Source organism: Motacilla alba, chromosome 15 (assembly GCF_015832195.1).
Source record: "Motacilla alba alba isolate MOTALB_02 chromosome 15, Motacilla_alba_V1.0_pri, whole genome shotgun sequence".
NCBI lineage: Eukaryota > Metazoa > Chordata > Aves > Passeriformes > Motacillidae > Motacilla > Motacilla alba.
In genome coordinates, this window is record NC_052030.1 from 10,776,238 (window position 1) to 10,801,090 (window position 24,853).

Sequence of the window (24,853 nt, forward strand, 5' to 3'; positions counted from 1 at the left end):
GGGATCCTGAGGAATAGGGTCTTACAGGCATCCAGCAAAAGAATTTATACATGGAACTGGAGGCCTGACCTACCTTGCACACAAGCCTTTTTCACTCCCTGCATTGGCCCACTCTTACACTGACTCTGCAGGAGAAGCAATGGCTTTGGGCAGCAATAATGTGCTTCCAACCACCTTTATAAATAAAACAAGAGTTTATGTTCTAAATCCCACACTTTGGAGAGCCCAAGGATTTAGATGGGATGGCCAAGGAAAGCTCTTAGTCAAAGAGATGACACAGGACACCCTCTATGTCAGTTTGAAACTCTGCACGTAGATCACAATCTGTGAAGACACATTTGAATCAACTTTTGATGTAATCTTTCAAGAAAGAAAAAAACCCAAATTATCACTGGCAAGAAAAAAAAAAAAATATACTGTGGGGGAGCCACTGACGCAGGACTCCAGAGCGCTTAAATGCAGCCTGGCTGGCCCCATCACAGCACTCCAGGCAGGCAGAAGCTCCAGAACCAGCTCCAAGGCCAGCTCCCAGCCAAGCCACTGCTGTCCCATCCCACCATGGAATGCAGAGCAGGTGGGTGTGACTTACCCTTGCCACAGGCTGATGTTCATCTCTAGCTCAGCCACTTCATGCCTATACGCTTTAAAAATGTGTCACGTTGCATTAAGATTTGCAAAAAGCTATGCAGAAGATTGAGACTAATCATAGTATTGTCTTTCTTTTTGGTTTCCTCTCTTCATCCCAATGCAGAGATCAACAAGTTTGCAATCTTCCTCTTCTGTTTATTGGTTCCTTTGGGGTCCATGGCACCGACACAGACATCAGAAAGCAGAATGACTACAGGACAGAGGCAGAATCATTTCACTACAGAGATACCAACCTATGCATCAGTAATACAACAGAAAGCACATGAGTTGTTTGAATTCTACGTAAGTGCACCATTTTCCCTGTGCTGTGCCTATGTCTGTGGAGGAATCTCTGGGATTATTATAAAACACTAGAAAGACCACCAGAAAAGAAGTATTTGGGTTAAAACCTAAAGTAGGCTCTTCTCTGTATTCCATGCAAGAAGGAAAGTGACCATTGTGTTATTTCAGGGCAGTTGGAGCAAGGGCAGCTGCAGAGAGCTTGGGTGACTTTGCCTCAGGTCATTGCCTGCTGGGATCTTCCTGATTCCCAGTGTTCCTTCTCAGTCTCCTGAGTCCCACTGGGCACATTCTTGCAGCAATTTAGTCAGGTCACTGGAAATGTGGTGAGAATTGCTTCGCCCTTCAGTCTGACCCCAGTGCTTGAGCACTTCTGCCAAAAGTCCTGTTCCCTTATCCTTTCCTTAGAAAGGAAAAAACGTTCACTGAACCCAGGTGTCAATGCCTCAGACAAAGTTCAGTTCCTGGGACTGCGTTCCCAAGAGTATGTTGATAAAAATCAACATTGACATTTCCTCTGAATTCATTTTTGAAATCAAAACCATCTCTGCCGACACAGATGGAAACACATATGGACAAACCAGATCACTGGAATAGGTAAATTTTGCCCCTACAGCAAAGAACAGAACCCAAGGTTTAGAAAAGCTGAGAACCAAGGCAAGCAAGGCATGGGGATCTGCAAACTGTGCAATGCCTGCTTGATCAGAGGGATGGAGGTGTTAATACAAGATTGAAACGCAACTAAAAACCCCACAAACAGGTACACAAATGAGAAAGGGAAACCAAAGGATCAACAATTTAACAACTTCTTCTTCCTTCCCCACAGCACAAGTGTATCTCTCCAACATTGCGCTCTGAGTTCGGGACAGTGATTACGCCCGAGCCCAGCGACATGACAGAAACAATACCCACGTGCCCAGCTTTCCAGGCAAACTGCTGTGCTTTGCACCACATCCACAACGCTCTGAAAACCCTGAGAGGTGACATAGAAACCTTCTGCAACAAGAGCTCCAAAGGCGTGGTCCAGGCCAACCTCAACCAGCTGGGCACCACGCTGAGGCAAGGCACTGCCTTCTACACCTGCAGCCCTCCCCAGGTGGAGCCCCGGGGCCACTCCAGGAGCCATGCAGAGACAAAAAACTACATCTGGTGGGTTTTAAAGAAATATGAGGACATCATGAAGCTTACAGGAAAGCTGTACTCTGAAGCAGCAGTTTGATATGCCAGAAGGAAAAAATAACTTGAAGATAGGTCTCTGTAAATGAGACCTGTATCAGGGGTTACGGAATCAGTTTGATGCCAGGATGAACATTGATAATGTACTTGCTATTCTTTCTAACTATATAATCTAGTTTAATTTAATATTTAAAGGATGAATGTGTTATTGAATGTATTTATTATAAAACTATTTATACTGTCTTATTTGCAACAGCATATAATAAGGATGGACTAATGGGAGTCAAGGTAATTTAATTAACCAGCCCTGACATATATAATCAATCAGGAAAGTGTAAATTCAGTAATTTTAATGTTATTTATATTTTTATCTTGCAGTTGTTTTTCAAAAGAAAAGTTGATTGTTAGCAGGCTGATTTTGTACTTCTCTCTCTACTAGGGAATATTATTTATGAATTTATACAACACATCTATTTTTATAAATCTATTTAAGCAATTAGTTTATATATTTATTTATTCATATTTTAAACTCTTATATTTTAATACTGAAAGGGATCTATTTGCTACTTAGTAGATGAACGGTTTTACTCCTGTATTTCCTGTTACCACCTTTGGATAGAAACTGGAACTTAATTAAAATATTAAATAAAACAAATATTGCTGGATTCTTTTTTTACTAATTCTTTTTTTACAATATATTTTGCACCGGCCCTGTTGTGCTCAGACTTCTCCAGGAAAAGTGGGTTTGCTATCAACTGAGTTACACTGCCAGCCCCCCAAAAGTCTGAGGGGGGGGATCCTAGAAAAGCACTCAAGTTTCCCAAGAGGAACTGAGGGACTTGCTGGAGCCAGGGGAAGAATTCCTCCCAAACAGGTCCCATTTCAGACACACCTGTGGGGATGTCACATAGTGGTGACACGAAGAAGGTAAAATCCCACCTCCTAGCCTCCATTTCTAGTAGAAAAAAGGAGTGGTTGGAAAAAAAATATCACTGCCTGGGGTTGTGCTTCCCTCAAGGCTGAAGCAACACCTGCCTGACCTTTTCAGGTGGGGTCAGCAAAGCTCTCAGAGGAGGAAAAGAGTCACACCCCGAGGGCTTAAACATCACCGCTGAAGGAGTGACACAAAGCACTTAAGCCTTGCTGAACCAGAGGATTAGACAGGGCTGCTCCCTGTGGTTTCCTCACCCATGCATGGCTTGTGTTTCACCTTCTAAAGATATAAATAGCTCAACAAAAGTGTTTTCCCTAGAAAGGGAAAAGCTTCCTCAGCGGTGCTAGCAACATCTCAAAGTGAGTCAGAAGGTCTGTCCAAACTCACGTCATGGGAAGAGCTACCTGAGAAAGAAGAGTTTTCTTCTCCAGGGGGGAACACTCAGACAGTCACTGCCGAGAGGAAAAGGCACCAGCCCCAGGCAGAACACGGAGAGAACATGGAGAGAACACCTGCAGCCCTGTGGCCTTCCTGGTGCAGGGTTACCAGGCTCATAAATCCTCCCCAGCCCGGGAGGGCTGCAAGCTGGGGGATAAACTTGTGTCACAGGGAGCATCTCTGCTGTGATCATGATTTGGTCACCAGCAAAGACCTCCTGACAAGCAGCTCCCCTTTTATCCTGGTTGGAAACAAAGCTTTTGAGGTCTATGAGGAATGAAGGGTTTGGATGGAAGAGCCACAGATGGGCTCTGTAAGAGTGTCAGAAGGCAGCAGCAGGACTGAGGGATGTGATGAGTCTCATCTTTCCTGTGTTTGTTTCCATTTGGTGGTGGAAAAGCATTGGGGGCGTGACACACACACACCTTGTTCTGAAACTGGAGCATGTTAAACATCTCTCTGGATGACAACAGGGGCTCTTCTGGGTTTGCACACAGGGAACTTCCCCAACACCCAAATAACCACTCTTTGTCTGCCCACCTCCTGGAGAAAATGCAGAGATCGGCTCCTGAGGGAAAATATAAGTTAAAATAAATAAATAAAAATCTACTGAGCATTCTATTCCATTCTTTTAGAAATAAAGAGAGGCCTGGGCTGTGAAATCACTTACAGCAATGATTTCATTTGGCATCATTTCCACAGAACAAGTGTATGTCCACTTTTGGCAGTGTTCAAGGATTAGCAGAGCCAGCCACAAAAAGAAACCACTTCACAAGCTCTTTTGGCACCTCAGCTGAAATTACAGCAGCCTCCCAGAAATCACCACTAAATCAGTAATACAGAAACAGTGCTCTGCAGCCACAGCTTCCTCCCAGAGAGCTTTGATAGCATCACTGCAATAACTCTGGCATTTGTAGTGCTTGGTCAAGAGTGAAGGAAGGCCGAGGAGTTGTTTTATCACTGTTGAAATAGAAGTGCTCTTCACTCCCACCAAAATGCTTCATGTGAGATCAAGCTTGTGATTTCTGAAAAATTAAATGCAGGGTTTTTGAACCCTGCTGTACCTCCTGGAACCGCAGGCCTGACTCATCAGAAGTTCTCATCAGAAATACCAAATCAAAAACACCAGTCACAAGGATAACATCAACCTGCACAAACTCTTCTGCGGTGATTTAAAAAAAATCCTTCTTTTCACTCTACTATTACCTTTCACTTCAACTAGAGCCTCACTGCTGCTTCCACTAAGCAAGAAAATCCAAAATGCCAGGGAGGTGACAACTGAAGCACAGAGAGCTGGAATGTCCTACCAGAGAAAAACAAAAATCAGTCATTAAAGGCAGATTTATTAATTTCATTTTTAAATGGACTTAAGCAGCTCAGTGCCTAACACCAATATCAATCCCAAAAGGAGTCCAAACTTCAGCAACTCCACAGGGAATACAGGGCCCTGCTCTGGGAATGCCAAACACACAGATGCAAAGGTAACTCCAGCACCGTTCACAGGGCAACGAGCTCTTGTCACCTTTTAGAGCTGCAAAAAGGATGCCAAGACGCCAACCCTAGTCCAGGAATAATTCTGCTTACCATTTCCTCACCTCCAGTCAGAAAAGAAAGGCATTACAACCACTTTCTTCCAAAAAATATCCTTTATTGTTTTGGTTGTAAATATAAAAAAATGCATTGCACAATTTAACAGACCTACTGAAAAGTGCTACATATCAACAGCACAACAGAAGTTGTCATGCAACAGAACAGGAAACCTAAGCAAAGCAAGAGCACAACCTGAAGTCCTCATACCTTCAAGCTTTTTTTTTTGTCATTTTTTTCTTAACAAGAATGAATTCCATTCACTTAAAACACATTTAAATACAAGGTTAGAAGAAGAAAACGATCTATTTATTCATTGTATTGTTAAAAGGCTTGCTCATAACATTGATATCTTTTGACTGAAAATCTTATTCACGTTGGAAAAGTTCAGATAGAAAAAGTTCAGACAGTGGCTAGAAATTAATTCCATTATATACCAAAGGTGTGTTTTATTGTAACTGAAGTTACTGTAATTGCAACTGAAGAACTCAAGTTTTACAGATAAAGCTACAGTTTGGTTCTACCACTTCTGCTCTACACAGTGTATGAGCAGAAAATCCAACCAAGAATGAAACCAAAGAAAACCAGAGCTTTAACTGATGTTGTGGGAAAAATATTGGGGTTCTATTAAAAAAAAAACCAACAAACCAAACCAAATAATCTCCTCTGCAACTCAAGTGTATAAATTGAGGAGTAATAGAAAAACTCCTGATGTCTCACCTAATTTAAAAAACTCCTAGAAGTTACTAACAATTGTCCACAGTCCTCCAGACTGGTGTGACTAAATCCCTAAAGAACCTGAACTGGATGTCATCAGCTTTTTGTTTTTTTGGTGGTTTTCCACACAATAAAGGTGAGAAGGAACCAAAAAATAGAAAGAAAAAGGAGGAAACAGTGAAAAACTCATTCAATTTTCAGCTGTACCTTCTAGCTGACAACATCAAGGCAAGAATTATCCACTCCAGAATCTGAGAAAATGAAACATCCTTCAAGTAAGCATTATCTTACTGAACATTTCTGCAGTGAGCTTCCCTCTCCTGTTCTCAAACTCCTTTTTAGGAGTTTTGGGTTTAAAAGCAAACAAAACTAAATTTACCTGTCCCTGTCCCTTCTACCACATGTGAACACAAACGCACACACAGAGGAATGTAAAAAAACCTGAAGATACAAAGGGATACAGGTTTTCAATACATTTGACAGCCCTTTGTCTTTTCAAAGACATCTTTTTCTGTCTCAGATGTAGAGGTTTAAGGCCTTGCCTGTTTCCTGGGTTTGGCAGAGCAGAGATTTTGTCCATGTGTGCACACGTGTTCCTGCACACGGCAGTGGAGAGGGGCAGATTCAGCAGGGAAGATGCAATTTTTTCCAAACATAGAAACAGTTACTCACAACCTCAGTCTGAAAGAGTCACAGTAATGCCACACAGATAAAACCCTCTAAAAAGCCAGGGAAGCCCCACTTCCTCCATTCTCTGAATTTTCCACACAGCATCATTTTAGGGGGAACAATGGATGACTTATGATTAATCAAATGCGTGCACGACACCAAGATGTAAGGCACAGATGGAAACATTCTGGTAGCCCCTCCTTCAAGGAAGCTTTCCCCACAGGTCTAGGAAAGCATGGAAGAACATTCCAGTCAGGTGAAATGGTATTAACCAAGAATCCTTTGGTTTTGTGCAGAGATCAGACTGTCATGGTGAAGTGTGCACGTGTCTCTGATCCTCCTCCTCAGAAATTCCTTCAATTCTAGTTTGCTCCTGGACCTTCACCCCTTACTCCTCCTGCTAAAAGGAGGCCAACAACTACAATACAAGCTAATAACTACACCAGATAATGCCCAAGTTCTCCAGAATTTGTCTTTGGGGTGGGGCCATTTACAATATACCAATTAATACGATCTGAGGTCAGAAGGAACCAGCAGACAGTCCCATTTTGATTTTGTGCATATCACAGGCCATAAATAAGTTATTTAGCCACTCCTTTACTGAGTGAAACATGTTGGATTTGACAGAATACAGCTTGTATTCAGTTGTATGGGGGTTCTCCAAAAGTTTAGCACCAGACAGATGTGCAGCACCTGCAATTCTGTGCAGACTATAGGCACTGTGTGTTTGGCTTGCTTACTTTGGTGAAACTGAGAAAATCAGAGTGCTTAAATTAGAAAACTTTGAAAAAATAAAGTATTTAAATTCTTCCATGGGTAAGAAAGAAAGACTAAAGTGTTTCAACATAAATCAAAGTGGAAAACTATGCAGGAACTAATACATACGTGGTGGATCTCTTCCCATACCAATCTTTAGTGGTTCTACTGCTCAGCTGTGAGACATAAACCAGCTTTTTTCCTCCTGTGTTTCCAAATGAAGGGAAATCACTCTCCTCACAAGGCTGACTGACAAAAGTACTCTCATCTGCAGTAAAAGGGTGACAAGAACATATTGAATCACTGCTTCAAAGAGCAGCCACATCATTTCTGGTAATTGCAATACTGGAAAGTATCTTTTCACTTTTCCTTTCCTCCCTCCTACACTCTTGCCTAAGTAAGCAATACTTAATTTTTTTTCTCTTTAAGATTTGCAGTTTTTTAATAGTGCTTGGAGTTTGTTTCTGCACCACAATTTGTTTAACAAGCACTTCCCCTCCAATTGTAACCAGCTCATGGTGCAATCTGATGGATGAGTTTTCCATCCATATCAAAACTGTGAATGGACAAAGTTTTTGGCAGTTCAGGTGAATTACCCCTCCCCATTCCTTTAAGGTTGCTTTCAGTTTCCAGTCCATCCAGTGAGATATGGGATGTTAGGGTCTCAGTTCTCAGATCCCCCAGGGCCCTGAAGGATGATTGCACTGCACTGTGATTGTTGTGACAGAACTCCCACGTCATCGATACCAGAAATGGTAAAAATCACACACCATCACTGCTGACAAGCAGGAGGCCACACTGCAGGGGAGGCATTAGAGAATCTGCTCATCTGAAAAGGTCAGCAAAAACACCAGCTCTTGGACAATATTCCTGCTGCTGTCTTGCTAGAAACCCACACGTGTTTGTAACGGTGAGGTCCTTTCCAAGGAAAGGACAAAAGGGACATTCCCAGCTCATTACAGTGTAAAATGATTTTATTGGAGTCAAATTCACAACTAGTGATAAAAATGGGAGGATTGAAAGCACTGATTCAAAAAATTATTTACTTATTTAACACTTACCCAGAGGTATCCAAAAGAATATTGCTTAATTGATTACAACATTATGAAAGATCTGGGAACGGATCCCTCCAGAAAATCTACTCACTATTTAACTACTATGACAACCTTTGCACACCATTCCTTGGCTGAGACTTGAAATTTTGTTGCTTCTGTCACAGGGACACAGGTTTTCACATGTGCCACAAACTGCAAATTATTTGTCAAATCTACTGTAAAAAGAAAAAAAAGAAAGAAAAGCATGTTCCCCTCTGTCTGCACAGAGGAGGCTGTGCTGGTACAAAATGTGCCACTCTGCCTTCCCCTTCAGTCCTCAGTCCCTCCATGCAGGGAGAGCCTCACCTTCTGTGCCTTGTCCTTCCTACAGTGCTGCTCTCACAGAAGGAACTCTGCAAGGAAAGCCATTAGCTGCAAGAACTCAGGACAAAGGAGAAAGAAGAACAGAACCTCCACCTGTGCTCAGCCCTACTCCCCAGGCCCATTGCTTCCTTCCAAACGTTGGCCCACCAAGTGGAGGAGACTGGGAACAATGCTGAGAAAAGCTCCTTTCCCCAAGGAGAACCTGCTGAGCCCATTTCAGAGTGTGGAGCCCCCAAGTGCTCCAGTTATTCTTCATTTTCTCACTGTGAAAGGCTGCACAGCATCTCCAGCCTGCCCTCGGAACTGGAGCAAAACTGCTCAAGGGAAGTGTTCCCACCGTTTGCAGAGCTCTGAACAATCAGGATCAAGTCGTGAGTGGAATTCCAGTGGTCATGGGATCATCCAGACAATGAACAATGAGCTGGAATGAACATCCCAGTGCTGTCCCAGGATGGACAATCACCGCTGGAATGGGACTCAGTTTACCTGCAGCAGAGCACAGCACGTGCTGAGATTGTCACAGAAAAATGTTATGCAGTATTTTGAGTTTTAAACTTATTTTTATATGTTCTAAATTCATGTTGAACCGAACCTTCCCATACAGACCAGGCCTAGCAAAGTCCTTCAGGTTTTTCAGACAGAAGGCAAAAAGAAGAAGCAAAAAAAGACAAAGAAGCAAAGAACTGACTGCAAGTCTGTGTGGTTTGATATAGCTTCTGAGATAATAAAAAAGCCAATTTTTTAACATTACAAACTCAATTCTTGTCTCTGAAGTGCTACTACATTTACCTATGGATGTGTTTTATATGTGCACATTTTGTGAGGATGGCAGCTGAACTGTGCAGAGTGCAAGAAAATAGTTCATTGATTAAACTGATATAAAATTCATGTATTTATCCTAATCGCAGAATTTACACAATTTAAAACTGCTTTCTTGCACTTACTGCACAGCCTGCTACTCCCTTGCAATGGCTATATAAAAAAAAATAAAAATCAGCTACTTTATTTACTAGAAAATAAAGCACGTCTCAAAATGGATCAAATGCAATGATACACTCATTAAAATAAAAATACACAAAACACAGCCTGAGATTTTAATTCTAGTATTTTTGCCATGAGTTGACATCACTGACAGATTTTTCTTCTCCTTTGGTTTTTCATACGATCCTGTTTAACAATTTTCACTATTCAAGTAAAACACATGGAACCCAATACCAGAGAACAAAATAAAAAGCACATTTTGCTTCATGAAATCAGAAGTATTTTTTTCCCCTTGAAGAGCACATTCCTCGGTGTACAGGATTTACACTTCAGAGAACTGAGGGCGTTCCATTAGTTGCATAAGGATGCATTGATGGAGATCTATTGCTGCCTGCAGGGCTCAAACCTGCTGAGTTTACCTGAGCTTGGTGTTTTTTCTCACGTGACAGAGCACAGCACAGCACTGGAGAGGAACCCAAACGTTCTGACAACGCTGCATCACCTGCACCTCTTCGCAAGGCAGGGCCAGGTGCCCTGAACAATGTCTCGGGTGATGGAGAGAATCCTTTCTAAAGTGCACTGACTGGAGGAGCCTGGGCAGGCAGGGCCTGGCAGGTTCTCCACCCCTGGGACAAGCACCTCAGTGTCTTTGGTTGTTAGGTCTCCCCAGCTCTCTTGTTCACCTTCGTCACAGCCTCCCGCGCCTGCTCCGGCAGCCGCAATGGGTCCGACAGGATGGAGGTGCTCCTGCTCAGCTGCCGCAGGGTGTCCAGCACCACTGTAAAAAAAAAAAATGCAGGAAAGCATCAGGAAAAGCTATTAATCTGACTGATATTTCTTCTGCAAAATAGAGCACCCCCTGACAGCAATAAATGTAAATTTAATACTTGCTGAAAGGCAAGAGGGAAAGAATCAAGCAGTGATGCCCAAACAGAAGGTCACTCCAAAGCTAAATACAAATCTCAGAGGTCTTTTCTCATCACGAGATAAATCACGCTGCCAAACATACTCCAACTAGAGCCAAGCTTTTGAAATTTAAATGTAGCTAAAAACTGTTTAAATTCTGGTATATTCAACCATTTTTTCTGTCATCACAGTCAGAAGAGGCTCTTATTTTTTCACTGAGCCAACAAAAAGGAAGCAAAAGCCACGTGCAGCATCATGTGCTTTCTTTGCCATCCTCTGACTTGTAAGAAATGCTATTATATCATACTTTCTGTGATCTGAAGAGCTGCTGCATGGAACTTCACTTACTTGGCCTCAGAACAGGAAGAGAACAGTGCTGATCCAACCAGGCCAGTGCAGTTTCGTTCAGATCCTTAAAGCTTGTTGTGGAAACCATCCCATTGAAGGACTCAAACAATGGCTTAATAATAATGCTGAACTGCAAACCACCAAACGTTAAGGGAGACAACAAAGGGGGAGTTCAAAACATTCTATGGGAAAGGCTACGGCAGAGAAAACACTGGATTTCTAAATGGACTTCAACAGCCAGAGGGATTGCAATGTTTAAATAACTGTATTTTAAAATATCTTAACAGTAAGACTGAGAAAAAAATTGAACCTTAGTTCCTAATGATATTCACTATGTTTTGCAAAAGTGTTCCACACAGACCCGAAGAGGAAAAAAGGAAAGGGGAATGTGCAAGTTTTTGAACAGCTTCTGTAACAGTAGTTTTTCTTCCCCAGGAATCTTTGCTATTGTCTATGTACATTTCCCAAAGATAACCAGAGCTGCAGCTACAGCAGAGTCCATGTAAGATTTCCTGCAGTACAATACCTAGCAGGAAAACCTTGCCTCTGCACTGCATTTTACTTTGCAGTTACCTCCCACACGTTGAGGTGAACAAGGTCCGCAAGAACCCGTATCCATATGCAGGTGTGGATGAAAACTGAGGACATCACAGCATCAGAATCCCAAGTTCTTGGCTCTTGAACTACCAATACCAAAGCCCAAGTTGATCAGATTGGTATTAAAGGATACAATCCAGAACTTCCAGTTCTGCAGGGTCCTGCTTCTCACGTACTCATCAAACATCTTCCTCATGTGGTCAAACCTTTGCCGCGTCACGGGAACCCCGGTAGCAGGGAGCTGCTGCTGGCAAGAACTGGGAAGATGTTTGGAGGTCAGAATCTCACCGAAAAGGACATTTCTCTTCCAGACTAAACTGCTGCAGGAGAAAAGTGTGTATTCCTGGTATCTCTGGTGGAGGGGCTTCCCAGTGCATGATCCCCCCACAGAGTGTAACTGCTCCAGTCAGGAATAAAAACTGTTTTCCCAACAACTTTGTCTATATTCATGCAGCAAAGTGATTTATCAAGCTGCTACAAACACTTCTGGTTACAACAACAAAACTGAAAACAAAGTATAACATAGAACAAAGTAATTTTGGGCATCCGTTAAGGATAAGGCACATCAGGAGTCAAGGAAAAATTTAGTTACTCCTAAGCAATGTTAGAGAAGAAAAGATGTAAAGGAAATTCTTACAAAACAGACCAATTTAAAATAAAACTAAGCAGACTTCATTATGTTTTGCAAGAAAAAGAAAAATATTTTGATTTACTGCTAATTTTAACATCATGCCTAAGCCCAAAATTTCTGCAGATGGAAGTAAAGCCAGTGCAGTTCTCAACGTGCTTTGCAATAGTATATATTCATAAACCCACAGAGCAAACTGAGGCACTGGGAAGGTGAAGTGATTTATCACAGTTATGTTCAGCCAGTGGCAAACTTCTGGAGCCCAAGTGTCTTATGTACTCAATCACAATATTCTATAAAAACTGACTGCACTTGAGAAGAAAACTGCAGTGAAGCCATTGTGAAGAGTGAGAGTTCAGTCACCAATGAGCTTTATAAAAACATCCTCGCTGACTTCTTCTCAGAACTATTCTGACCTGACACATCCTCCCTGATGCTGCCACTGCTGCGCATTCCATGCTCAGAGCTTGCTGAAAATCCACACAGTTTGCACCAGTGCCCAGCCCACAGCAGCTCTGCTTGGAGCTGGCAGCAGCTTGGCTCTGTTCAACACCCATCTGCCCCTGGTGTGACACCGAGCACACACTCCGTGCTCTCTGGCACCACTGAAGCTGCTGCTCCATCCCTGGGAGTTCCCCATTCTCACAGGATGGTGGCGTTCAGCTCCTCGATTTCCTCCCGGAGGCGCCTGGTTTCCTCCTGCATCTGGGTCCTCTCCTGCTGCAGCTTGGCGATGTATTCCACTGTCTTCTGGAGCGTGATGGCATGGCTGATCTAGGCCAAACACAAACACACAGCTCGCTTCCTGCAACAACCTGAGGTTCATGATGAGTTTGTCCTCCTAACCTGCACTCCAACACCTTTTAACTTTCCTTCACTGTGTGTAAAAGCCCAGGGTCAGGCAGAGCAAAACACTTCAGACATTCAACTCTGCATTTCTCCAAATCCGCTTCACACTCCAGTACAGAGAAATGTGGCTGTAGGGGTTGTCTTCTTCCATAAATTACATTTCTGCTACTTTGTTGAAAGAAGTATTTTAATAATTTAAAATGTTTTATTTCATTATCTGTCCTCTTAAAAAAATATTTACAGTTTTACTTAAGTACTGAAGTATGTGCTACATGTCCAAACAGATTTATGGTGCTAATAGGGGTGCTGCTTTAAGTTGATAATATAAATTATTTAGTTTGAGAAACCTGAAGTTATTAAACAGAAGGACCCATCAAAGGAGATAATAATACTCTTCGGTTTGGAGGAACCAATTAAAAAACTGTACTTAAGAAATAATCAGACATTTCAGTAAAGCTGACTTTTCAAAAAGGACTTCCTTTCAAATAGGCTATTCAAGCCAGGAAGTGAAATTCTGACAACATATCGCCTAAATTTCTGAAACTATAAAAATTATAAAACAAATCAACATGCTGCACAAAAAGCTTCCACATTTTACATGTTTCAAAGCTACTCGTATTTAAAGGACACAAAAATTCTGTTGTGTAGATATGTCTGTATTTCAGTTTAGTGAACTAAGTTAACCGGTGTAGCCAGAGTAAGTTTTTAGTTTGGACAAAGTCACTGGACAATGAGAAATCAGTTGGGAATTTTTTTCAAACCCAAGCACAAATGACAGGTGAATGGGGAAAAAGGCCCTGATTCTTAAAGACAGCCGGGTGGTGTAAAGAATCCTAATGAGATTTTCCAAATCATCTCAACTGACCATGCTGCGAGGCAGAGATCTCAATGGTGTAGGAAATCCTAGGAATTTACCTGAGCTTTACCCTTCTACCTCTGCTCACTGCTGTGTTCCAGCAGTGTGTTCTGTGCTGTGCTCAGCTGACCATTCAGCAGTGAAATTACTACATTCATTAACAAGACTTTTAGAATGGCTCTTTCTTACATTTCACATTAAGCTGTGAGTGCTGCTGCAGTACTTACCGACTTGGAGTTGGCTGACACCAAGCTGTTCAGAGCACTGAAACCAATCTTGATATTAGACCTTCGTTTTTGTTCTGAAAGATGCCTCATCCTTCGATTCTGCATAAAGAAAATCAGCTCAGTCTGTGCTGCTATCCTTTACTGTGCTACTGCTATGACCATTTCAGCAACTCAAATTCAGTGTCATTTTTGTTGACTTGTTGGCATTCAAGGCCTCCCCTGGAACAACTCTCCAGAATCTTAATAATGAATTGACAGTGTGTTTGTGAACCAACCCACTTCTGACATGTGCACCCATTCTAAGGATGGCAAGGAGAAAATCTGAAAGATATTACATTACCTGGAGGTTCTAGACTTGTACAGCATGCAGATGATGCACTTACCAGCAAGGTACACAAATGTATGAAAGATATTAATTTGTTTGTGGAGTGCTTTAGCAGAAAGAAAAGGACACTCTACACATCTTTCTAAGATGTGTCATTAAGAAGTAAAATATTTAGGATTTATATTAACAAAGATCAGTAGACCCAGAACTGGTCCAGGGTGTGGTAGAAATACCTCTCAATCAGTAACAAAGAAAACAACTGGCAGGGTTTTTTCGGCACAGGAGGATCCTGCAGCCCCTGGATCCCAGGGTTGGGGAGCTACCTAAACCACTGACAGGAGTTCCCAAGGTTGGTGCCCATAGAAAGAAAATACTTTCCAAGTAATAAAAGGAGCTCTAGTTTCTGCTCGGGTACTGGGAATACCAGATTGTCCCAAGGCCTCTGAGCTGCCGACGACAAAGGAGCAGCCGGCAGATCCCTCCCCAAAGCTGGGGCCACACCGCCGCCCTGTGGCTCCTGCTCAGCTCAGCTGGAGCTTGCAACAGCCGGGGATCATCCCTGGGATGGTTACACGTGTCACAGCCACAGCAGGGACACAGACAAAGGATCCAGGAAGGAACAAAACTAATCCATATGACTCTGAAAATCCCCACTCCACACAGAGGTGTGTGCCAGCCGTGTGAAGGAGGTGCAGAGACCATAACTGTAACAGTCCAGGGATTCCTTTGTTCTGAGTCCCTCTCCTGCAGCACCAGCCCAAGTTGTTCCTGATCCTGCACCACTCAATTACTGCATTTCCCTGGGAGTCTGCCACAGGAAACATGAGATGAAGGAACTTCTTTAACAGGGTTTGCACTTTGAGAACCCATTCCTGCAAAAGTGAGGATTTCTGGCAGCAGTTCACCATCACCTCACTTAATAATGGAGGAAAGCTATGTAAGTAACTCAGCAGGTCAAGAACTTCCCCTCCAGCAATGGCCAGAGCCCTGCAGATTGAAGAGCGCCAAGAGAACAATGGCAAAAAGCCACAGTTGAGAACGCTAAGCCTGAAACCTTTGACAAGTAAACTGACACCTGTCACAACACTCCTGTGAGCCACAGCAGGAACTGCTGTCATGACCATAAGGACCTGCAGAGGTACAGCTAAGCCTGGCCCCTCTGGTGACACATCCCTGAGGAGTAGAGTAGATTAGAGTCTGACATTTTGGATTGCACAGAGCAGCACAGATGCAGCAGCAAGCTGAGCCCGACACACAAATATGCTACTGTCCTGAAGCACAACTTTCTCTAGCTGTGCTCAGACATCAGGACAGAAAAGTAGCTATGAAGGCAAAGAAAAGCCCCTCAAAGGAAAGGACACACACCTTAAGTGCAGCCACAGTAGGGTCAGTGGCAGGTTTTCCTGAGCAGCTGTTCTGAGGAGACTGTGGACTGGGGCTCTGCTCAGAGGTGCAGGGGGAAGCCTGGCCTGAATTCTGACAGTCCCGACCTTCAGAAAGGAAAAAACACAAGACACATTAACAAACAACTTTCCGTAGCAAATGTCACTGCTGAGAAGTTTCTACTCAGAATTGAACTGAAATGTAGTCAGCAACCAAATTGCACTGTTTGATGCAGCAACCACATGCTAGAAAACATCAGGACTGTTGGGAAAGCTTAGGATATCAGGTCACATGATACATCCTGAACAGCAAGGTGTAATAGTCCTTTCACACACATATTTCAGCAAAGGCATGTTGGATGCACGGGCTGTGACTCCGCTGTCCTGCTGGGCTCCCCCATTTGTCTCTTAAGGCCTGGGACTGATGGTGACACTTACAAGCCATTTACCACCAGAACCAGCCCAGGGAACGATGCGCATGCAAAAGGAGTCTTTGCACTTACCTACAAGGATTGTATCTGAGATCCTCCAGTCAAAATCAGAGCTATGACACTGAACAACAAACCTATTCAGCACTTCCTACACAGATGCCTTTCATTTCTTGGTGACTACAACAGCACATCCTTTTAGAAAGGAGCCACTTACAGGAAACACAAAATCACAGCTTGTGGGGATGCTGCACAGTCATTTAAGACAAGAATTGGAAACTACTGGATGCAACTGAAGCTGTGGGGTAGAAGGGCCTGAAAAGCTTTTCCTTCAAAAATTATCCAGAGATCCTCAAGGCCCATTTACACCCTGCCTACCCAACAGAAACATACTTCCATGTGCAGGAGAGAGAATGCTTACAGCTTTCTAACTTACTAGGTGTAGGTGAGGGAACTTGTGAACTGCTACAGTGGGAAGGGATGTGCTCTCCTTTCACCAACACATCTTGGACTACACTAGGAGGAAAGAGATGTGAGACTGTGGACTGGCTTTGTTGACTACTTGGTGCTCGCTGTGCTGGACCAACCAGAATGTTACTACGGAACTCCGTCACCCCGGGAGCCTGGGAACAGCACAGAGACAGCACAGAGAAAAACAGACAGAAGAGAGCAGGAGGGGCAGTGTGGGGGCAGAGGGAGAGAAGGGATGAGAGAAAGGACAAAGTGGGGGGAGAGATTAAGAAAGAGAAAGAGAGAAAGAGAGATTGTTACCTTGCCTTTCACTAAAAGTAGCACATTAATACATGATTAACAATCTGATGACATGAAACAAAGGCTAATATATAAGGGATTGGCAGGCACCAAAGTCAGGCTTCTGGCAGGAGACCAGTATCCTTTCATCTTAAAGCAGCATTACAACACATCAACAGCATAATATACTAAAATCTATCTCTACCTTCCTGCACACAACATATTGGGGAAACCCACTCACATACCCAAGGCATGTTTTCCAATGTGGCAGTGGAAAGGGGAGCTCCCTGGGCTCCTTCCAGCTTCTGCACAGTTAAAGCACAAACCATCCCCATCCACAGCACTGTGAATACAGGCCTCCTTGCAATCTTACTGTTGTATGAGACAGCCTGTCAAGACTATAAAGTGCTTCCAAGCCCATGAAGTGGCTACATTAAAAACAAGCAAAGATAATGCTGAATGCACAAATGCATACGTTGGGTAACAGATGATTTAGTGGACTCGTTACCCACCTGAGCACATTATGGCTCTAACTACTTGCAAATAACAGGCCTAGAAAACAAATATATAATTTTTTGTTTCTTCTCCTTACTCTGACAATTCCAGCTGGTGCAATTGCAACATTAGACTGAGACGTGGCTGGCGTCAAAATCCCCTCTCTTTTTAAAGGTGCTGGAGTTACAATCACAGCTCTGGACTGTCCCTGAAAGGCAGCTGAAGAACACAATTCAGTTAGAATAGTTAATGATACAAAAAAAAAAAAGATGGAAATTATTTTGTATAAAATAACTTGTCATTAAACATGGGCATGGATCAATGGGCATCTATTTGGTACTATTTCACTGCAGTAGAAAATGCCACCAGTCTTCCAATAATCTCAACCCCTTTAATTCAGTACAAAGGACTTCAACACTCCAGCTATTCCCGAGTTTTCTAGCATCACTGTCACTGTTTCACAGTGAATTTACAGAGGTATGTGGTAATTCAGGGAGATACAAAGCGTCTTCATTCTGTCAGAACTGGGTTTGACAGGAGAGGACCATCTTCATGTCTCCTCTTCCATCCACACTTTGGGATCTCAGGCTTGCTCTCCTGACCCAGGAAGGGTCAATGACTCAATACCTCATGCTTCCTCATATATATATCTTAAATCCTTTCCCTCAGCACTTCAGCCTACCAGCTTCTTTCACTATCTGCTTTAGATGACACATAACCACAAGACAACCAAATGTGACTGGGAATAAGCATCAAAATTCTACAAAATATGCTGAAGAACCAAGAATTCTGCAGTGCTTAGGCAGCTAGAGGTAATTCTGAATAGCAGCAAATGTCTCCACACGAATCTGTGAAGATCTCCACGTAACCAATGCAGATGTGCAGTCACTACCACAGCACTCATGCTGCCATTGCCCTTGCCCAGTCTTGACAGAACACGACTGACCATCCTAAACTGTCACTAAGGGAAGAATCAGGCAAAGACACAGCCTCTGTCTGGGTTCTGATGAAGCTGAACCAAATATATTTGGCTTCACCGGTTCAGCTCTCCTTTGTACAAATAAAGTCATGATGCAGGAGAAGTGTCAGCACAGCTCAGCCCCTCTGCAGCTCAGCATCAGGACCCTGAAGGACACACAGCAGGACAGGGACAGTGCAGGGTTATCCAATGTCCCCTCCCTGACAGTGTCACCTGCGCCTGACAACTGCGTTTTGACTCAACTGGAGTCTCTGCACAGCCTCCAGAAGACAGGCCTGGGGATTGCACAAACCTTGTGCCAGCCCTTGAGTAGCTCAGTCTGGAGGAGTGCTCTGGCACTGACACAGGGAGTTCATTCTTTGAGCATTCCCACATCTAAAGCTGGAATCACAACCTTTCCACTGTTCACTGACGTTCAGCTGGATTTAGGACATCTCCATTGATCTCAAGACCCTACTCTAACCAGTGCACTAATGCTGCTGCACAGGCTTGGCCTTTCTCATTTCCACATTTGGGGACCTGCAGCAAGCAGCAACAATATTTAGAAGTCGTTTTACATGATTCATGTTTCTGTCCTACATATGCATCTTTTGCAGACTTTCCTCTCCAAATAAGTACATTTATCATGAAGAGGTGATAGCAGTGAAGTCTTGCACCTGATGAGACAATCTGTACAGATTTTTGGGTCCTTATACCACACAGCAATTTTAACCAAAGACATAATGTAATTTGCTTTACAGTCAGGAGATGATTTGTTTGTCCTGAACATAAATTACAGGCATAAATGCCTCAGTTACAAGTACTGATGTTTATTCTGTTTCCAAAAATAAAGCTCTAGTATTTATTTAAATTCTTGGATTTGTCCCCTGAGCTTGATGTCCCAGTAGTTTAGGAACACCATGATCCCCAAATACATGCCACTAATCTAGATGAGAAACAAAGCCACTAGTTGTGATGTCTAGAAGTAAATGGTGGAGCACTGGGAAAGTAATATATGGGGTGAGGAACAATCCAGGAAGCCCTGAGAAAAGCAGGAACAAAGGCTTTCTGAAAATGAATTGCCTACAATCTTTACTAGGTGAGAAATGCATGTCTCAACTGCTGAAGGTACATGGAATGTTGGTTTATAACATACTCCAGATAGGAACACTGCCATTAACACCCTCATGCTTTTAATCATGGACCAAATTGATCCCAGTGACATCCTGGAATTCCATCTTGGGTCGGCTCTTCTCCTGAACAGTGATTTTTCTCTCTGGTGGGTAAGCTCACTGTCAGGCCCTGGCAGACACACCTACTCCCTAGTAAAGCCTGTTTAACATTACTCCTCCAGGCAGGCTTTTTCTTCAATTATTTCTGCACATTTCAAGTGGCTGAAGTCACTTGGCCTCCAGCCAGCACAAGTCTAAAAACAGACTGCAAGAATCCCATGAAGAGTGTTCTGCCTGTCCTGCTCCAGCCTTGAGCTTTCCGACAAGAACCACCTCAAGCAAATTCTCGCTCCTTATCTTGTTATTCTTTGCCCTGTGCAGTGCCAGTGGCTCCAAATCCCACCCAGTGTGGAAGTCCCAGGTGTTCCTACCCCAACCTGATACTCACTCCTGACTTAAAGCATCTCAAGGGTCTCTAGACTGCTTGAGACAGATCTCCAGCTCCCTCAGGAGAATCTCCTCCTCCACTGTGGCTGAATGCCCTGAGGGGCAGCACCACTCCTAAATCCAGGGCTTCTACAGGGCAGGAACACAGAGCTGGTGCAGCTACAGAGCCCATCACAAATGATACAAAGAGACCCTCCTTTTGCAGGTCAGCTTTTCACACTCAACCAAACTGCTTCCAATCCTTGCAGCAGTCCAGAGCATCCCACTGAACAGTGCAGCCACTGCACTCAGCCAGTGGATTCAAGGGTTCCGTGGACATGCTCAGCAGCTCTATTTTAACTTATTATGTAAAGCAAGAAAAGCAAGAAGGTCTTTTCCTCCTGCTAGTCCCACTCAGAAAACAAAACCATCCTCCCACAGTGCTCCTCACCTGGGGTGATGAAGGCATTCTTTACCACTAAGGACACTGTTTCAAGCTTCGGAGCAGGCACTATTTTTTGTGACTGTTTGGGCCTTGTCCCAGCACTGGCCAGAGGAACAGGTTTGGGGAGTGCAAATGTCAGCTGGGACTGCAGCTGGGGCCGGGGCTGTCCCTGCACAACAGCTGTCTGGAAGGCCAGGTTACAAGGCACTCCTGCTCCCGGCTGCTGCGTGGCCAGGACCAGGCTCTGGCTCTGGCTCTGGCTGAAGGTGGTGGCAGGGGCGTTGTGGGTCAGCGTGGCAGAAGCCGTGTGAGTGATGACCGAGGATTCACAGAGGCCGAACTTGGGCGTTTCTGGAGCAGCGAAGGCGGCGGGAGCGGGGCTCAGGCTGGAGCTGAGCGGCACGGCGGGCAGCGGGGACGGCTGCTGCGCGCTCGTGGGCTGCAGCAGCGGCAGGGGCGTCTGGAACACTGACATAAAAGTTTGTGGCCCGCTGAGAGACGAGTCAGGAGGGAAGTCTGCCGGCTGGATGAAAGATCCCCCACTTCTAATGCTGGAACACTGGTCAGCAACGACGTCAGGAATGACGGGAGCAGGTACTGAGGAAGGAATCAGTCCATCGCTGATGTTCCCCGCTGGAAGCGTGCTGGGCAATGAACCCGACGGCAGGACGGGAGACTGAGAGACAAGGAAATATCACTGACTCAGACATGTCTGAACTCCTCCTGAGAGGACATGGCTCGTGTCAGAGCCTTCTGTTTGAAACCTCTCTTACCTGGGAAGAGTGGCTGCTGCTGTCTGTGGTAGCTGAGCTGACAGCAGACACGGAAGGGAAATAATTAGTGGAGCGACTGGGCGTGAATAATTCTGAAATATGAAAAGCCACCTATTAATTTTCTACTTTTCATACTTAAGATACAGCATTGCTAGATCCTAAAATTCACAGGATTATCAGTATTACTTAGCAAATAAAGAAATCGTGAGCTTTTTGCTTCATACCACTGCTGTTGACTGAGCAGTGAATTGCTGTCTTCAGAGGAACTGATCTCTTTGGGGCTGACTCCTTCAACTTTCATGCAAACTAGGACAATGCAAAAATCAGCCCCGTTAAAGGTTCATCTACACATAGACAGCCAAGAGCTGATCCCCAGTGAGTCCCACAAAGTACAGTTATCTGATGCAGACTGCTTGCAGAGCCAGCAAACAGATATAACTCTTCACTTCCATGAAGATCCATAACCATCAAAGTTGTCAGCAGTAGTTTAGTGTTATATGGAATTCTTGACAGTGCCATAAAACATTCAAAAACAAACAAAATGTTAAATGTCTTCATCACTAAGAAGTGTGAAATGGGGAAACCTTAGATGCTTGTAACACTTAAACTTTTTTTAAAAACAGTTCATAAATCACTACAGTATTTAAGAAATTAATGAACTCCATATATGATTCTTACCCTGAAAAGGCTCAAAAGTATCCATAAAGTCAAAATTTGGCTGGAGAGGAATAAGCCCTGGTTGAATCATGTCAGCATTTCCTAAGTGTCCTGCAAAATTCAGAAGACAGATTAGATTAGCTTCCCATCACTCACGTAACAACAGCAGCAGGAATAAAACACTCCACAGCCAGGCTTGGCCAAGATGTTACAGAAAAACTGTTGCTGAAAGGAACTGGGCATCTGCTTCCCTTCAGAGCCACAGCACTGTCCAGATATCAAAGCCATTGGGGAATGAAACTTTCAATTACTAAAATGGAAGAGGTGAAACCCGAAGGCTCTAATTGAGCTGCACGACACAAAACCTTGCCGGAGAGCACAGTCCCATCCACCACAGCTCATAACAGAGTATTTTAAAGTAAACCATCAGCCATTTCATTTGCTTTGAGTGCAATTCATGTAAACCATGGCTGCTCTGGAGTTGCTCAGACATCCCTGCAGCAAGGATGGTGAACAGTGGGCATGTGCTGTCCCATCAGACAGTCAGAGCCTCCAGACAGCTGAACAGCTCTTGGGATTGTCTGTACAGATGAAACTTGCACTGATTCTACCAGACAAAGCCAAACAAAAATACCCAGGCACTCCCTTAAAAGTACACACACAACTATGCTTTGAGATAAATCATAATGCCTTCACCACTGATAAAGTAAATACTGCTCATTAAAGAGTTATTCAGAGCAACATTAGGGGGCAAAGCTGGGAGCAGCACAAAGAAGCTAAGACAGAAATTAAATTTGGATCATTAACTGGGATTCTATAACCTACAGAATCATAAGACAGCTACATTCCCTGACCTGTTTTTATCTGTATCAGCAATATAAGATAGATTTCTTAGGCAAGACTACAAGAGCAGCAAAGCAACAAACCAGAGTTTTTACAGGGGTTCTCACTGCAGCATAGCTACAGCCAACAAATACCTATGTCCCTGGAATTTGGCCAGGAAACGAGCTGATGTGAAGAGAGCGTGGAGAACAGGGTGTCGGTGAACTCGGACATGAGCATGTCTGCATCCAGGAGGCTGCCTTCCTCCATGGGGACAGGGGTTTCTCTGCCATACCTTCTTTTTTGCCAGAGAACCACATCATCATCCTGTCAAAGGAAAGGAGGAGAAGTCAGGCTGCCTAGCAATGCCAAAGCAGTCTGGTGCATATCTATAAAAGCAGGTGTCATTTTCCACATTTTTAAAGAAAGAACCTCTCTTTGAGGAGCCACCAAATGGACTGAAACACTTCAGTGGGTGCTTCTGATACACCAGCAACTTCAGTTCACTGAAATACCACAACACTCTGGGAAAGATTTTTGCCCAAAACCCAAATATTGACTAGAAGGACATAAGACAAATAACACTTCCTTCTTTGACTGATTACACAAGTATTTTTGCACCCAGTTTAACAATCCCTTGGTTTGAATAAAGATTAAAAATAACATGACTAGCAAGAATGCAAAAAACAACTCCTGTCTTGTGAGATAGATCTGAAACTCTGACTCGCAGTGAAGTGTAATTGTACTCCAAGTTTGCACAAGACACTCTTTGCCCATGAAAAATACAACACAATGTGACTCGGCTTACCCATCCCTCACTACAGGCTGAGTTAAACTGCAGTGCCTTGCAAAAACAGCAGAACAGTGCTTCTGATCATGGGTTTATACACCCAAAGTAGGTTTGATAGTCTTAGGGGACACACTAAATGGTGATACCCCTGTTCCTTTAACCATTTTGTCCTTTTATAGGATCCTGGCATATTATCTGCCTGAGCTGTGGGCACAGCAGGAAGATCTGCAAAACACAGCTCCCACATCTTCACAGATCCAGTTACACAAGCAAAGCAGCAGTGCCAGTTACAACTCAGTAACAAGATGAAATCATGTGCCAGCCCTCAAAGAGATTGATCTCTCTGGGCATGCAATGCTGATTCCCATTTCTTCTGTCACATCCAATTCAAGTTACAAATCTCACACTGCTCTCTGAGGCACAGAACATGAAGGCATCTAACCTTAATTAAGGCTTAAGCAAGATGCCCATCTTTAGATTGCAATCAAAGCAAGCTACTGCACGTTACAGCTTTGTTATCTACTGTGGGTTCTACAAGCATAAATGTTGCCACTTCTCAGTGGTGTTACCTACCCTGACCAAACTTGAAAGATCTTCATCTTTGTGTTTCTGTAACTGCAAAAGGAGAACAGAACAGATGGTGGAGTCAGAATAGGTCCTGTATGTGCCAGTGGAAGACCTGATTTTGCAAAACTTTTAAGACCCAATCATGCACAATCAGTCCCAGCACAATAATTTTTAGTTAAGTGGAACTAATCAGATGAGCATGTCTGTACCAGCTCATCATCTGTTTTAAGTACTCTTGCATGCCAGAAAAACTCATAGAAAAAAATCAAAAAGCAACAACACACTGATCAAGCTCAAGCAAACCACTTTCACTACATAAACCAACAGACCCTTTTCTTGAAGTATGTTCTCCACTTGTGGTATTCCCTAATGACTATTTCGATTCTTCGTTTCCAGTATTTCCCTTCTGTTGCAATGGCCTGAGAACACAAACACATACCATGAATTACACGGAATCACATAAGGGCTGAATATTCAATACATTTCCAAGCAAATCTTCAGGCATAAAAAATGCAAAAGAAAGCATGCTAATTCTGTTTGAGCTCATGTATCAGCAGCCCACACTGTCCCAGAGCTCAGCTATCACAGAGCAAATCTGACAGTACTAACTTCATCTTTCCCACAAAAACCAAACACGAGGTGACTTCTGACTGCACTGTCAGCATCTCCCACAGCAGCTCAACCATAACCAAGAGTTAAGAAATGGCAAAAAAAACCCCTTTAAAATTAATTTACTGAAATATAATGTATAAAGCACACAATATCCTGTGAATTTCACAAGATCACATGCACAGACACACACATATGCAAAAGCTGCTACCAATGACACAAAGCAATAGAAATCTGATG

General features: G+C 43.5%; 2 protein-coding genes across 3 annotated transcripts in view; one reads left to right on the forward strand and one right to left on the reverse strand.

Annotated features, from left to right (window-relative positions):
* Window positions 1-42: 42 nt before the first annotated feature.
* On the forward strand, window positions 43-2,146 carry LOC119707631. The gene is made up of 3 exons (XM_038152888.1): window positions 43-574; window positions 752-930; window positions 1,754-2,146. The coding sequence occupies exons 1-3, from the start codon at window positions 457-459 to the stop codon at window positions 2,144-2,146; spliced, it is 690 nt and encodes a 229-aa protein (XP_038008816.1). The 5' UTR covers window positions 43-456.
* Window positions 2,147-5,106: 2,960 nt separating this feature from the next.
* LOC119707282 (MLX interacting protein) overlaps window positions 5,107-24,853 on the reverse strand; it is a 42,948-nt gene continuing 23,201 nt past the window's right edge. For both annotated transcript variants that reach the window (XM_038151977.1, XM_038151980.1), the window contains exons 4-17: window positions 24,334-24,423; window positions 24,011-24,052; window positions 22,803-22,974; window positions 21,847-21,936; window positions 21,169-21,260; window positions 20,402-21,071; window positions 17,492-17,613; window positions 16,586-16,772; window positions 15,705-15,829; window positions 14,015-14,113; window positions 12,729-12,856; window positions 11,588-11,711; window positions 10,858-10,987; window positions 5,107-10,381 (exon numbers count right to left, since the gene is read on the reverse strand). In XM_038151977.1, coding sequence (XP_038007905.1) covers window positions 10,260-10,381; window positions 10,858-10,987; window positions 11,588-11,711; window positions 12,729-12,856; window positions 14,015-14,113; window positions 15,705-15,829; window positions 16,586-16,772; window positions 17,492-17,613; window positions 20,402-21,071; window positions 21,169-21,260; window positions 21,847-21,936; window positions 22,803-22,974; window positions 24,011-24,052; window positions 24,334-24,423 — 2,193 coding nt within the window. In that variant the 3' untranslated portion in view covers window positions 5,107-10,259. The remainder of the gene's footprint in view (window positions 10,382-10,857; window positions 10,988-11,587; window positions 11,712-12,728; window positions 12,857-14,014; window positions 14,114-15,704; window positions 15,830-16,585; window positions 16,773-17,491; window positions 17,614-20,401; window positions 21,072-21,168; window positions 21,261-21,846; window positions 21,937-22,802; window positions 22,975-24,010; window positions 24,053-24,333; window positions 24,424-24,853) is intronic.